The sequence below is a fragment of the Lithobates pipiens genome, unplaced genomic scaffold, assembly GCF_037356315.1.
Source record: "Lithobates pipiens isolate NorthernLeopardFrog02 unplaced genomic scaffold, aLitPip1_a1.2 Scaffold_3, whole genome shotgun sequence".
NCBI lineage: Eukaryota > Metazoa > Chordata > Amphibia > Anura > Ranidae > Lithobates > Lithobates pipiens.
Window position 1 is genome coordinate 238,376,356 of NW_027507790.1, and position 13,459 is coordinate 238,389,814.

A 13,459-nucleotide genomic window follows, 5' to 3' on the forward strand; every position below is an offset into this window, starting at 1 on the left:
GTTTGATCAGCTGCTTTCCTGGCCGCTGACAGCCAGGTAAACAAAGGGGTGAAACCGGAAGTGACAAACTACTCCGGGGTTACAGAGAGGAATGATGTCACTTCCTCTCTCTCTGTACAGGGCAGCCATCGCCAGCAGCCACATCGCGCCTGGGTACCACGATGGGACGGTGGGGCCCAGGAAAGGCGGCAGCGGAGGGGGGGGGGGTGGGACCCCCTTCCGCCACCCACAGAACTTATTGAGTGGCTATTTAGCCTTACAAGGAATCGCCGGCTGAAAAACTCCATACCAGGATGATGCCCGTAGGTGCAGGCATCATCCCGGTATAATTACTGAAACCCGAGGATGTCCATAGATGTCCTACAGGCAGCAAGCAGTTGAGGGAATTCCTTGGGGACCCCCAGCTCACCAAAACTAGTGTCCCCATTGGAAGATTTCCCCTCTATTACTTTTCTGGGGACAACCCAACATTTAGGATCTTCCTTTATTTTCATTTTCAATGATAATGGTAAGTAGGACAAATAGAGAGGGGGATAAAAACCTGTAAGGGGTTCTAATCCATCTCCACTCTGTCTAAAACTAAAATTATTGTCTGCCTCTCTATTTGTCCTGTTTACCTTTTATGAGTGAGAAGAAAAGTGAAAAAAATCCCATATTGTGGGTTTTCATCAGAACAGAAATATCATTTATTGAGGACACTAGTTGTGGTGACTACCATGGATTCCCTAATTTTGGAGAGATTTCCTCTTACTCCTGTTTTGGCTATGGGACAGGAAGGGAATCCACCCTAATGAGATCCTCTCTCCTTCTATCGACATGCCCCTTTGTTGATGTAGCACTACCCCCGTAGGAGCTGCAGATGTCTGGGTTCCCCATTTCTGCACAGCCAGTCCCTCAGCATTTCCTTCTTGCATCCAAACACAGAAATCAGCCGTTTAGCTTGTTTTTTGCTGTTTTGTTAGGGGATGATAACTTGGATGAGGTAGGGATTATGGGATGCCCAACTTGAAAAATATCCAGCAAACAGAACTAGGGACAACGTCCTGCCTATTTACGGATTCCACTTCTTCCTCCTCCTGCACAAACTTGGTTCTTTTGCACAGCTCTGCTGAGTCGCACCCCTAGGAACTAACAGTCTCTGGTTAGCCCAGCACCAGCCCGATACAGACTAGGAACTCTCAGTCCCATAGTAAAGTAGCCAGCCTCCTGAGCTCCAGCCCCAGGTAAAAACCCCTCCCTGGCAGGGATCCCCCAAGGAACACCGACAGACTCCCTCATCACTGCTTCTCCATCTTCCACCTGACTCCCTGACTGGCATGATTGCTATTTAAAGGGCACCTTAGTCCCCTGCCAGGCCCACTTCCTGGAGATTGGCTATGGGCCCCTAAATATTCAAAGCAACCCCTCCTAGCTTCCACCCATTAACTTCTAGAATATTCTCCAATATTCTAGAACCAGGGAGAGGCACCGGAGAGCTGAATGGATGAGTCTGCTAGAGGGTGCTACATCAGAAAACAAGCACTTCAGCACAATTTATTGTCTCTGTGTGCTGCATCTCCCTCTCCCAGTCTAAGCTCTGCTGTAAAAGGACTGCAAGTGGCAGATACCAAGTCAAGTTCATGTTGTTATACTGCATCAAAGCAAAAAAAATAAAAAATTTGATGATGTATTGATGAATACAGAGCTACATTCATTTGTGTCTCCTATATCTTCCTAGAGTTCAGCTTTAACTGCTTGCTGACCACCACACACAGATGTATGTCAGCAGAATGGCACAGGCAGGCAAATGGGCGTACCTGTACGTCCCTTTCAATTTGCTGCCTATCGGGTCCCTGATGTTCGCCGGCAGCCCGCAATTGCGGTGAGGAGAGGCACAGCGGGGAGATGTAAACAAGGCATTTCCCTGTTCTGCCTAGCAACATGACAGAGATCCACTGCTTCCTGTCATCGGGAGCAGCGATCACTGGCATGTCAGTGCTAGCCTATCCCCCCTACAGTTAGAACACCTCCCTAGGACACACTTAACCCCTTTATTTCCCTCTAGCGTTTAACCCCTTCCCTGCCAGTGTCATTTACACAGTAATCAGTGCATTTTTATAGCACTGATCGCTGTATAAATGACAATGGTTCCAAAATAGGGCCAAAAGTGTCCGATGTGTCCGCCATAATGTCGCAGTCACGATAAAAGTCACAGATGTCCGCCATTACTAATAAAAAATAATAATAATAATAAAAATTGCATAAACCTATCCCCTATTTTGTAGACGCTATAACTTTTGTGCAAACCAATCAATATAAGCTTATTGCGATTTTTTTTAACCAAAAATATGTAGAAGAATACATATCAGCTTAAACTGAGAAAAAATTTTGTTTTTTTATATATTTTTTTTGGGGGGGGGGGATATTTATTATAGCAAAAAGTAAAAAATATAGTTTGTTTTTTTTTCAAAATTGTCACACATTTTTTGTTTATACCGCAAAAAATAAAAACCGCAGGGGTGATCAAATACCACCAAAAGAAAGCTCTACTTGTGGGGAAAAAATACGTCAATTTTGTTTGGGTACAACGTTCGTATGACTGCGCAATTGTCAGCTAAAGCGACTCAGTGCTGAATCGCAAAAAAATGCTCTGGTCAAGAAGGGGGGGGGGTAAAATCTTCCGGGGCTGAAGTGGTTAAGTATTATGAAACCAGTGCAGAAGTTATAATCAGCATTACCTATCCACACTGTTATATGTTATTCATTCTATATGGAGTAATCTCATTTCTCACCCTTCCCCTCCATTACAGCGAAAAAAAATTAATCCGCACAGTATTTCTTTATAAGAACTAAACAGCAATAAAAAATAATTATAGCAATACTGTATTTAAATTGCTACATGTAGAACAAGATAATGTACACTCAGAACCGATGTGTAAAAGAAGCCATGATCCTGAAGTTCTGTTCTGTGCAATTAGCTGAGGAGAGAATAATGATGTCAAATAGAGAAAAGGAAAAAGGAGACTGGAGGTAGGGAAGACAGAGTAGGGCAGAGTATAAGGTCCATTGACAATACCCATGTTAAAGCTGAACTCTAGAATACACAAATACTGTCTAAATTCCTGGTGCCCAATCTGCGGCCTGAGGGCCACATGTGGCCCTTTGGTGTTTGAAGTGTGGCCCTTGAGCCCTAGTAGTCAGTACAAGGAGCATTCATTTTGTAAATGGTCCATTGACTGTAGTAAAGTTCAGTGGTCTCACGCAGTATGTTCCTAGTCCTTGGTCTTCTATAGCATGCCTTCTGTCTCCAACAATACTAGTAAAGCAAGCTCTGACTATTTCCTCTACAGTTTTCTGTAGCATTACATGTAAGGTCCCCTTTCTCCTGCAGGTTGACAACCACTGGTCTTAATACAAGATTCATATGTATTCTTCCTTGATTCTTGGTGAGCTTTTTCTCCAGATCTGTGTAATAATCCAGTGGGAGACTTTCCCTCTGTGCAGGAACTTATTTTCAAAAAAGACCAGTCACTTCTGCTCTCTCTCCTTGTGCAGGGTAACTGGTCTTGTCTCCGCCCCCTTCTGTAGTTTTCAGCAGGCAGCTTGTAGCGGGTGGAAACTACTAAGCCCCTCCCACAGCTCCAAACTCTGCACAGGCTATGAACAGCACAGTGATTATGTTACTGCTACTTTTAAAAGGTAATATCTAAGCTTGCAAATGTGGATTTATATAAATTGTGGCTATTGAGTAAAATATTTAAATGAAGGTTTTGGTGCCTGGAGTTCAGATTTAAAGATACTTGTAGGGGTCTACTTTTAACCACTTAAGCCCCGGACCAATTTGCAGCCAAAGGACCAGGCACCTTTTTGCGATTTGGCATTGCTTTGCTTTAACTGGCAATCGCGCGGTCGTGCGACGTGGCTTCCAAACAAAATTGGCATCCTTTTTTTCCCACAAATTGAGCTTTCTTTTGGTGGTATTTGATCACCTCTGCGGTTTTTATTTTTTGCGCTATAAACAAAAATAGAGCGACAATTTTGAAACAAATTAAATTTTTTTTACTTTTTGCTATAATAAATATCCCCCAAAAATATATAAAAAAAATTTTTTTTCCTCAGTTTAGGCCGATACGTATTCTTCTACATATTTTTGGTAAAAAAAATTGCAATTAGAATTATTGATTGGTTTGCGCAAAAGTTATAGCGTTTACAAATAGGGGATAGTTTTATAGCATTTTTATTAATATTTTTTTTGTATTGTGACTGCGACATTATGGCAGACACATCGGACATTTTTGACACATTTTTGGGACCATTGTCATTTATACAGCAATCAGTGCTATACAAATGCAGTGATTCCTGTGTAAATGACACTGGCAGTGAAGGATTTAACCACTAGGGGGCAGTGTAGGTGTTATGTATAACGTTATGTTTTTTTTTATTGTAGGGGGGCGTGGCCTGGCATGTGACATCACTGATCGTCCTTCCCTATAAAAGGGAACAGACGATCGGTGACAGCCACACTAGGAAGCAAGGGGAGAGGTTTGTTTACACAGACCTCTCCTCGTTCTTCAGCTCTGTAACCCGATCACTGGACACCAGTGGCGATCGGGTCCGCTGGTCCCGCTGCCACAGTCACGGAGTTCAGGACCGGGTCGGCGGCGCGCTCCCGACCCACGGTTGGGCACTTAAAGAATCACGTACAGGTACAAGGACACCAGAAACTGTAGATCTGCACCAGGCTTGGAAGACTGAATCTGCAATAGACAAGCAGCTTGGTGTGAAGAATTCAACTGTGGGAGCAATAATTAGAAAATGGAAGACATACAAGACCACTGATAATCTCCCTCGATCGGGGTTTCTACCGGTTGTAAACAGCACCATTTTTAAATAGGGAAAGCATCTGAACACAGTGATCTTGGTGTGATCAGATGCCTTTAAGGGCAGAGGAGACATTGGGGGCTATCAGACCCCAGATCTCTCCATAAAGAGTACCTGTCACTGCCTATTGCTATCACAGGGGATAATTATATTCCCTTCAATAACAATAAAAGTGATCAATAAAATTTCTTTTAACACGACGGTGTAAAAAATAAAGAAAAATTAACGCACCCCTGCCCCCCCCCATGCTCACACGCAATGGCGAAGACACACATCAGTCCCACACGCACGCAAACAGTAATCGCTCCGTGCATGTGAGCTACCACTGCGAACATCAGATCGCGGGCAGTCATTCTAGCAACAGACCTCCTGTGTAACTCTAAAGTGGTGACCTGTAAAGGCTTTTAAATTATCGCCTATGGATAGAAAAATGTACTTTGCCATTGCACGGGCGTGCGCAATTTTGAAGCGTGACATTTATGGTATCTATTTACTCGGAATAACATTATCTTTTACATTTTATCAAACAACTGGGTATTACATTGTGTGTTTGTGCAATAGAATTTTTAAAAAATTATATTTTTTCCAAAAAAATTGCATCTGCAAAACTGATGGCTAATACTGTGTGACACAAAATATACTCACCAATTTATTCTTTAGGGCTTCTGCTTTAAAAAATATATAAAGTTTGGTTGTTTAATTTTCCAGTAAACAATGCTGATTGTTACATGTAAACAATAAGTGTCAGAAAGGGCCTGGAAAGGAAGTCGTTAAAGGAATGCTATTAATAGGTTAAAAAAAAAAATTAAACATTGACATTTTTTTTTCAAATTGTTATATATATATGTGTGTGTGTGTGTGTGTGTGTGTGTGTGTGTGTGTGTGTGTGTGTGTGTGTGTGTGTGTGTGTGTGTGTGTGTGTATATGTATATATTAGGTTAATAATAGTGTTTCAACAGTCTTTTCAAGTGGCTTGACAATACATAGCAAATAATGACTATCCTGACAGTACATGGGCACCAAATGGTCAATCATATGCAATGCACAGGAAATAAACAGTTGTTTCAATATGTACTCGACAAATGGGAAATCATGACAAAATGCAGGCGAGAGATGGGCAGTTGTGACAATAGACAAACAACAAAAAACAATAGTGACAATACACAAGCAAAAAATAGGCAGTTATAATGATATGTGGACAGCAAATGGGTAATCCTGAAATTATGACAAACAGGCAATCATAACAATATTATATACAATTGTGCAGCACTAAAAAACACCCAAATGATTCAATGTCATAAAAGCAAGAAGTGTATCATAAAATTCATAATAATAAAATTCATATTGAACAATGATAAATGAGTAATAAACTATAACAGGCATGTGGACTGTGAAATCTCCACACTAATAAATAATGTGCATTAAAAACCTTGATTATAATATTTATATTAAAACATAGTCCATAAATTATTAGAGGTGAGCCATAGCAAGCATGTGCATAGTAAGGTCTCCACACTACTGCAATGTGTATTCCACGGCACGTGTCCTCCACCGATAATGGCTTACCAGACAAACTGTGGCTCTTAGTAAAGAGAGAAGAAAAAATGCTTGTAATAACCATAGATTCAAGTATAAATCCCACAGCTTCAGATCACATACATTTGCTTAATCTCCATCGGCCTCTCAGGCATGGGACATAGAAAAGAGCAAGACCACATGCAATAGTGTAAATCAATGGAGAATTTATATTAAAAACCGGTTTAAATCACTTACATCCGCACTGTATGTAATGCCTCGTTTCCACTGAGCAGATCGGTTTGGGTCGGTACAGTTTGGAAGGGTTAGAATGGTCCGGCCTATTCAGGTGAGTGTTTCCACTGCAAGTCGGACCACCAGGGGCAATACATGGTTTAGAAAAAAAGCCTAGCCTGGCGTCACACTGATTGGCAGACGTTTTTCTGTGCGCCAATAGTGGAATGTATCGTAGCTCCGCCCTAACCGTACCGTACCATTTTCCATGGCCCCACATCTAACGCAGGACCCTGAGTAGTGCGGTATGGTTCGGTTGTATGGGCCGCTTTCATAATGGAAACACTCAAAATAGAGTACCATACCGAACCGCAACGAACCGATCCGCTCAGTGGAAACAAGGCATAACGTTCAGTAAATACTACAATGGCCAGAATCCTTAGTAATGGTGACGTCATGGTTTCTGACTCCTTTCAACGCGTTTCATCATAAATACCATCATCAGGGGCATTAACAAGCAATATACTGTCAAATATTTCTCCTCATTTTCCTACCTCCACTACCAACCCCACCCCAGCAAAAATAGAGCACATTTCGACTGGCTGCACCAGGGTAATGATAACCCATAGCAGCCAAGCAGATTTCTCCATTTAAAAGTTATGGAAACCATCAAGGTGTATTGTTGTTATATAGACCACTGCACTTTTTTTAATATGTAAATTATTCTTGAAACTATCACACATCTGTTAACAGGTGGAGAGGAGGTTGAATTCAATCAGCTTTTCTTCCGAGAAGATTTCATCTCTGACATGTACTTCGGTGGAAATCTCCATGGTCGGATAGCAACAGAGGACTTGCATTTTGGAGAAGGGGTCCATAGGAAAGCTTTCCGAAGTACAGTGATGTGTGGTCTATTGCCAGTGTTTAATCCGGGTCACCTGTGTGTCCTGAAGGTGCACAATGCTATCGCCTATGGGACGAAGACCAACGACGAACTTGTGCAGAAGAACTACAAGCTGGCTGTACAGGTTAGATAAGCTTTAGATGATCTTTTACTATGCAAGAGTTTCTCATCCATGCCACAATTTTTATAGACAACTTTATAGACCTCTACAACTTTTATAGACCTTTATCTATGTAGCATTAGCAGCGTCCCAGGAACTTTCCACCACCCAGCATCTGAGGGTAGATCTTTAGTGAGTGAGATAACAAGATCTTTCCCCAAACCCAGTACTTCAGTGCAGTGCCCTCCAGAAAATGTAATTCTTAGGCAATCTTCCCTAGGCTCTTAGTCAAGCATCTGCTGAGAACAAGACTACAGATTTTTGTCTTTAGTAACTCTCTCCCAGGGGCAACAGCCCCCAGGAGACTGGAAGAGAACAATCTGCTCAGGCATCACATTTATCACCTGCTCAGCCACCTTCTGGGTGCCTTCTTCCAGGAATTGACTGAGGTATGATAAATATTCAGCTGATTGTTTGAATCCCCCAGCCCTATGTTCTGGAAATTGCCAGAATCAGGGGGAAGCAGTCAGACTCTCAGCTCTGGAAACACTGAGCAGACCCACACAATCAATCACTGCTCTATTTAAGAAGAGCCAAAAACGAAATTCATCTAGCAACCTGAACAGAAGAAGGTACTACATCTTAAACCTATATAGATGTGTATCTTTCTATCTATCTGAGCCAGGGCCTTCAAAACTATGGAGGTCCCTTTACCCCTAAGTCTTCGTTTTGCCAATGGTGTTAGTTGACATCTGTGTGGTGTGTTGGCTGAAAAAGTTAATTTCCATTTTTGTTGTGTAATGCCCCTTAACGGGCCTGCCCATGTCAGGGAGAAGTGGTTAATGTTTTTAGCCGCCTTTTCCTCGGTGTGTGTGCCGGCTTTCACTGAGGACCAGGACACCCCCCCATGTTCTATAAAAGGGAAGAGATCTGGATCCTGTGGGGGGGGGGGGGGGGGGGTTCTGGAAGGAACTCTCCTCTAAGGCTACTTTCACACTGGGATGGAGCATTAGCGGTAAAGCTAATAAATAATAGAGTTTTGAGTTCCTAGAGTTCCTCTTTACATCAGAGGACAGGGATTACCGCTGGAGAATCAGAGGACAGGAATCACCGCTGGAGAATCAGAGGACAGGAATCACCGCTGGAGAATCAGAGGACAGGAATCACCGCTGGAGAATCAGAGGACAGGAATCACCGCTGGAGAATCAGAGGACAGGAATCACCGCTGGAGAATCAGAGGACAGGAATCACCGCTGGAGAATCAGAGGACAGGAATCACCACTGGAGAATCAGAGGACAGGAATCACCACTGGAGAATCAGAGGACAGGGGCCCCTTGTCAGGTCACTTGACAGAGCTCCTTTCCCGTCCCAGCACTGTATACAGCTCCCCCCCCCCCCCCCACTACACAGGGCTGAAATAACATTCCTTTACACACAGTCTGTCAGCCCTCAAAGGGTGTATCTGGCTTTTATGTTGAGGAACAGTAAAGAGTGCTGTAATGGGAAAGGAGCTCAGCAGCCAGGCATAGCATGCAAGGCGGAGGGGGTGGTCAGGGGGCTTTGGGGTGGCAACTTAGAGAGGGCAAAGCTAATCTGGAGCCTGCAGCCCTTTAGGGGCCCCCCGAGGAGGTGTTAAGGGATTTGTTTTAGCAATTTCTGAAGGTTTCTATGTCAGTGTCGGCGGGTGTTGGGGGAAGGTCACCTCCCGGAGGTGTGTCTTTTCCCCAGTTGTCAGAAAAGTGGGGTAAGTAGACATCCCGGGTGTGGGGGGTTCAGAGAATCCCAGCTGGTGACTAGGAGACACTGAGCAGTGTCAAACCTCACCAGTGACATCAGTCCCATCATGGCTACAGGGTGGCACTCTCCCCCTCTTGCCTCACTGAGCTTGTTTACCATTCCGTGTTGCCAGCACACAGCACAGACACTTCCCCACCCTGGGCTTTTCTCACCTGTGCTCCTCTCCATTCAGGAAATGGCTCACAGCTTCTCTCCAGTCAATGGGAACAGAGGGGTTTGGCTTGTGGAAGGCAAAGGAAAAACCCAGTACTGGATTGTGGCTGTGGGGCCCTAGGGCAGATCAGAGCTGGATTTTGTGGAGGATATAATAATATGACAGGGAGGGTGCAGGTGCAGAAGTAGTGAAAGTATGTGGAAAGTATGGGGCTGCTTACCCAAGTCCCGGTACATATTTAGATTGTAACATGTAACTTGTTCAGCATCAGACTGCTCTCCCCCCAACATCTCCCCCTCCCTTGTAACAGCGATCCGGGGATCTTCTCCCTGTACCCACTACCACAATTCTAAAAGAGTACAGCCTTGTGGGGCTCTGTCTACATGGCCGCATCATTGATTCACAGATCCCTGTGAATCAATGAACTGCAGCTACCAACAGTCTTTGCAGCTGTCGGCTTGTAGTTCTCAATGAATTGCCAGGGGGCTGTTGAGTGCTCTAGGTAGTTCATTGGTCTTCCTGTCTTTTAATAACTTCCAGCCTGTATTGGAGGTATGGGCAGACAGCTCCATAGACAGTCTGCAGGACCGTGGCATTACACCCACAATCTGCTGATCGCGGGTGCAATGCTTTTTAGGTTCCCAACCGAAAAAAAAAAAATAGATGCACTTTTTTTTAACCTGCAAAAAAAATATGCATTTATTTAATATGAAGTTATCTTTTAATGCTTAACTTTTCACATGCTTATGGCTCCTGCCTGGTCCTCGGGCAATGGTGAGCATGTCTTTGGGTGAGGTATTACCCAGTGCAAGGGTAAGTGATCCAATTCAATGCCTGGTGTAGCCTAAAGAACCCACCCCAAGGGGGAACCTCTCATGTGATCCTGCTTAGTGCCTAATGAGAAAAAGAAACATGGAGGACATGTAGTCTACTCCCCTTATAGGCCTATTGATGGGACGCTTGCCTCTACAGGCACATGAACTTTAATGGCATCCCAGTCTTAGTCCGTAGGGTTCAGTATTGAGTTGGTCCACCCTTTAGAGCTATAACAGCTTCAACTCTTCTGGGAAGGCTGTCCACAAGGTTTAGGAGTGTGTCTATGGGAATGTTTGACCATTCTTCCAGAAGCGCATTTGTGAGGTCAGGCACTGATGTGGATCTGGCTCACAATCTGTGCTCTAATTCACCCCAAAGGTGTTCTATTGAGTTGAGGTCAGGACTCTGTGCAGGCCAGTCAAGTTCCTCCACCCCAGATTTGCTCATCCATGTCTTTATGGACCTTGCTTTGTGAACTGGTGCGCAATCATGTTGGAACAGGAAGGGGCCATTCCCAAACTGTTCTCACAAAATTGGGAGGATGAAATTGCCCAACATTTCTTGGTATGCTGACGCCTTAAGAGTTCCCTACACAGGAACTAAGGGGCCAAGCCCAACCCCTGAAAAACAACCCCACACCATAATCCCCCCTCCACCAAATGATTTGGACCAGTGCACCAAACAAGGTCCATAAAGACATGGATGAGCGAGTTTGGAGTAGAGGAATTTGACTGGCCTGCACAGAGTCCCAACCTCAACCTGATAGAACACCTTTGGGATGAATTTGAGTGGAGACTGCTAGCCAGGCCTTCTCTCCAATATCAGTGCTTCACCTCACAAATGTGCTTCTGGAAAAATTACCAAACATTCCCATAGACACACTCCTAAACCTTGTGAACAGCCTTCCCAGAAGAGTTGAAGCTGTTATAGCTGCAAAGGGTGGGCCAACTCAATAATGAAAACAAGGGTGAACAGCGGCGCTAGATATGGTGATAACATAAAATTATATAACAACTGAAATATAGGTATACATAAAATGTGTGTGAATAAGCACACATGATATTAAAACATTTGTTTAAAACATAATGTCCATAAATGATCCGAGATCTTGTATGATTAGCACCTGGAGGCAGCTCCCTTAGAGTGAAGCGATGAGCTCTGTGTAGAAATGGGAACAGAGGGGCGCCAGACTGAGTGCAGTATAAATCATATATTTAATAAAAACAAGTAGTAACTCACAGGTTAAATTAGATGAGTTCAGTATGCAGTGAAAATCGCCAGTCCTGGAGTCTCATAAATGTCTTCCCTTTGCAGCCTGGGGCACTGGTGTGATCTTACAGGGATCCAGAAAATGCTGGGAACCAGGAGGCAGGAAACAAGAAGCAGCTGGTCGTGACTTCACAGGAACAGGAAGTGTGATTATTCACAGTGGCAAGGAATGGTAATGCATTTCGAAGCTACAGCTTCTTCATCAGACCATGATTAGCTGGTGTAGTGTCACAGTTTGCTGCCTATCACAGGATGGTGCGGAAGTGACGTTGTTGCGTACTGCGCATGCGCGATGCGTTCCAAACGCTCGCGCCGTGCGTTCCAACATAGTTTCGGCAATACAGTTCAGCGAAACCATCACATAATGTTACGGACGTGACGTTACACACAACACAAACACGGGCCACGTTGTTGCGTACTGCGCATGCGCGATGCGTTCCAAACACTTGCGCCGTGCGTTCCAACATAGTTTCGGCAATACAGTTCAGCGAAACCATCACATAATGTTACGGAAGTGTTCGTTACAACACTAATACTTCCCTTGTTACCTAGTAGGTTTTGCATTGCTGGGACTTGTAGTGCCTATCCTGAGCTACATGCTTCAATGTTCAGTGTCCATCCTTATCCCCGTGCTTCAATGTTCAGTGTCCTCATCCTTATCCCCGAGCTTCAATGTTCAGTGTCCATCCTTATCCCCGTGCTTCAATGTTCAGTGTCCTCATCCTTATCCCTGTGCTTCAATGTTCAGTGTCCTCATCCCTATCCCCATGCTTCAATGTTCAGTGTCCTCATCCCTATCCGCGAGCTTCAATGTTCAGTGTCCTCATCCTTATCCCTGTGCTTCAATGTTCAGTGTCCTCATCCCTATCCCCATGCTTCAATGTTCAGTGTCCTCATCCCTATCCGCAAGCTTCAATGTTCAGTGTCCTCATCCTTATCCCTGTGCTTCAATGTTCAGTGTCCTCATCCCTATCCGCAAGCTTTAAATGTTCAGTGTCCTCATCCTTATCCCTGTGCTTCAATGTTCAGTGTCCTCATCCCTATCCGCAAGCTTTAAATGTTCAGTGTCCTCATCCTTATCCCTGTGCTTCAATGTTCAGTGTCCTCATCCTTATCCCTGAGCTTCAATGTTCAGTGTCCTCATCCCTATCCCCCTGCTTCAATGTTCAGTGTCCTCATCCCTATCCGCGAGCTTCAATGTTCAGTGTCCTCATCCTTATCCCCCTGCTTCAATGTTCAGGGTCCTCATCCTTATCCCCGAGCTTCAATGTTCAGTGTCCTCATCCCTATCCCCCTGCTTCAATGTTCAGTGTCCTCATCCCTATCCGCGAGCTTCAATGTTCAGTGTCCTCATCCTTATCCCCCTGCTTCAATGTTCAGGGTCCTCATCCTTATCCCCGAGCTTCAATGTTCAGTGTCCTCATCCCTATCCCCCTGCTTCAATGTTCAGTGTCCTCATCCCTATCCGCGAGCTTCAATGTTCAGTGTCCTCATCCTTATCCCCCTGCTTCGATGAGGACACTGAACATCGAAGCATGGGGATAAGGATGAGGACACTGAACATTGAAGCTTGCGGATAGGGATGAGGACACTGAACATTGAAGCACAGGGATAAGGATGGACACTGAACATTGAAGCTCGGGGATAGGGATGAGGACACTGAACATTGAAGCTCGGGGATAGGGATGAGGACACTGAACATTGAAGCTCGGGGATAAGGATGAGGACACTGAACATTGAAGCTCGGGGATAGGGATGAGGACACTGAACATTGAAGCATGGGGATAGGGATGAGGACACTGAACATTG

The 13,459-nt window shown here is 44.4% G+C and overlaps 1 protein-coding gene across 2 annotated transcripts in view; it reads left to right on the top strand.

The window, feature by feature from the left end:
* ALPK2 (alpha kinase 2) overlaps positions 1-13,459 on the top strand; it is a 155,812-nt gene that overhangs the window by 92,563 nt on the left and 49,790 nt on the right. For both annotated transcript variants that reach the window (XM_077462921.1, XM_077462920.1), the window contains exon 6: positions 7,363-7,637. In XM_077462921.1, the coding sequence (XP_077319047.1) occupies positions 7,363-7,637 (275 nt within the window). The remainder of the gene's footprint in view (positions 1-7,362; positions 7,638-13,459) is intronic.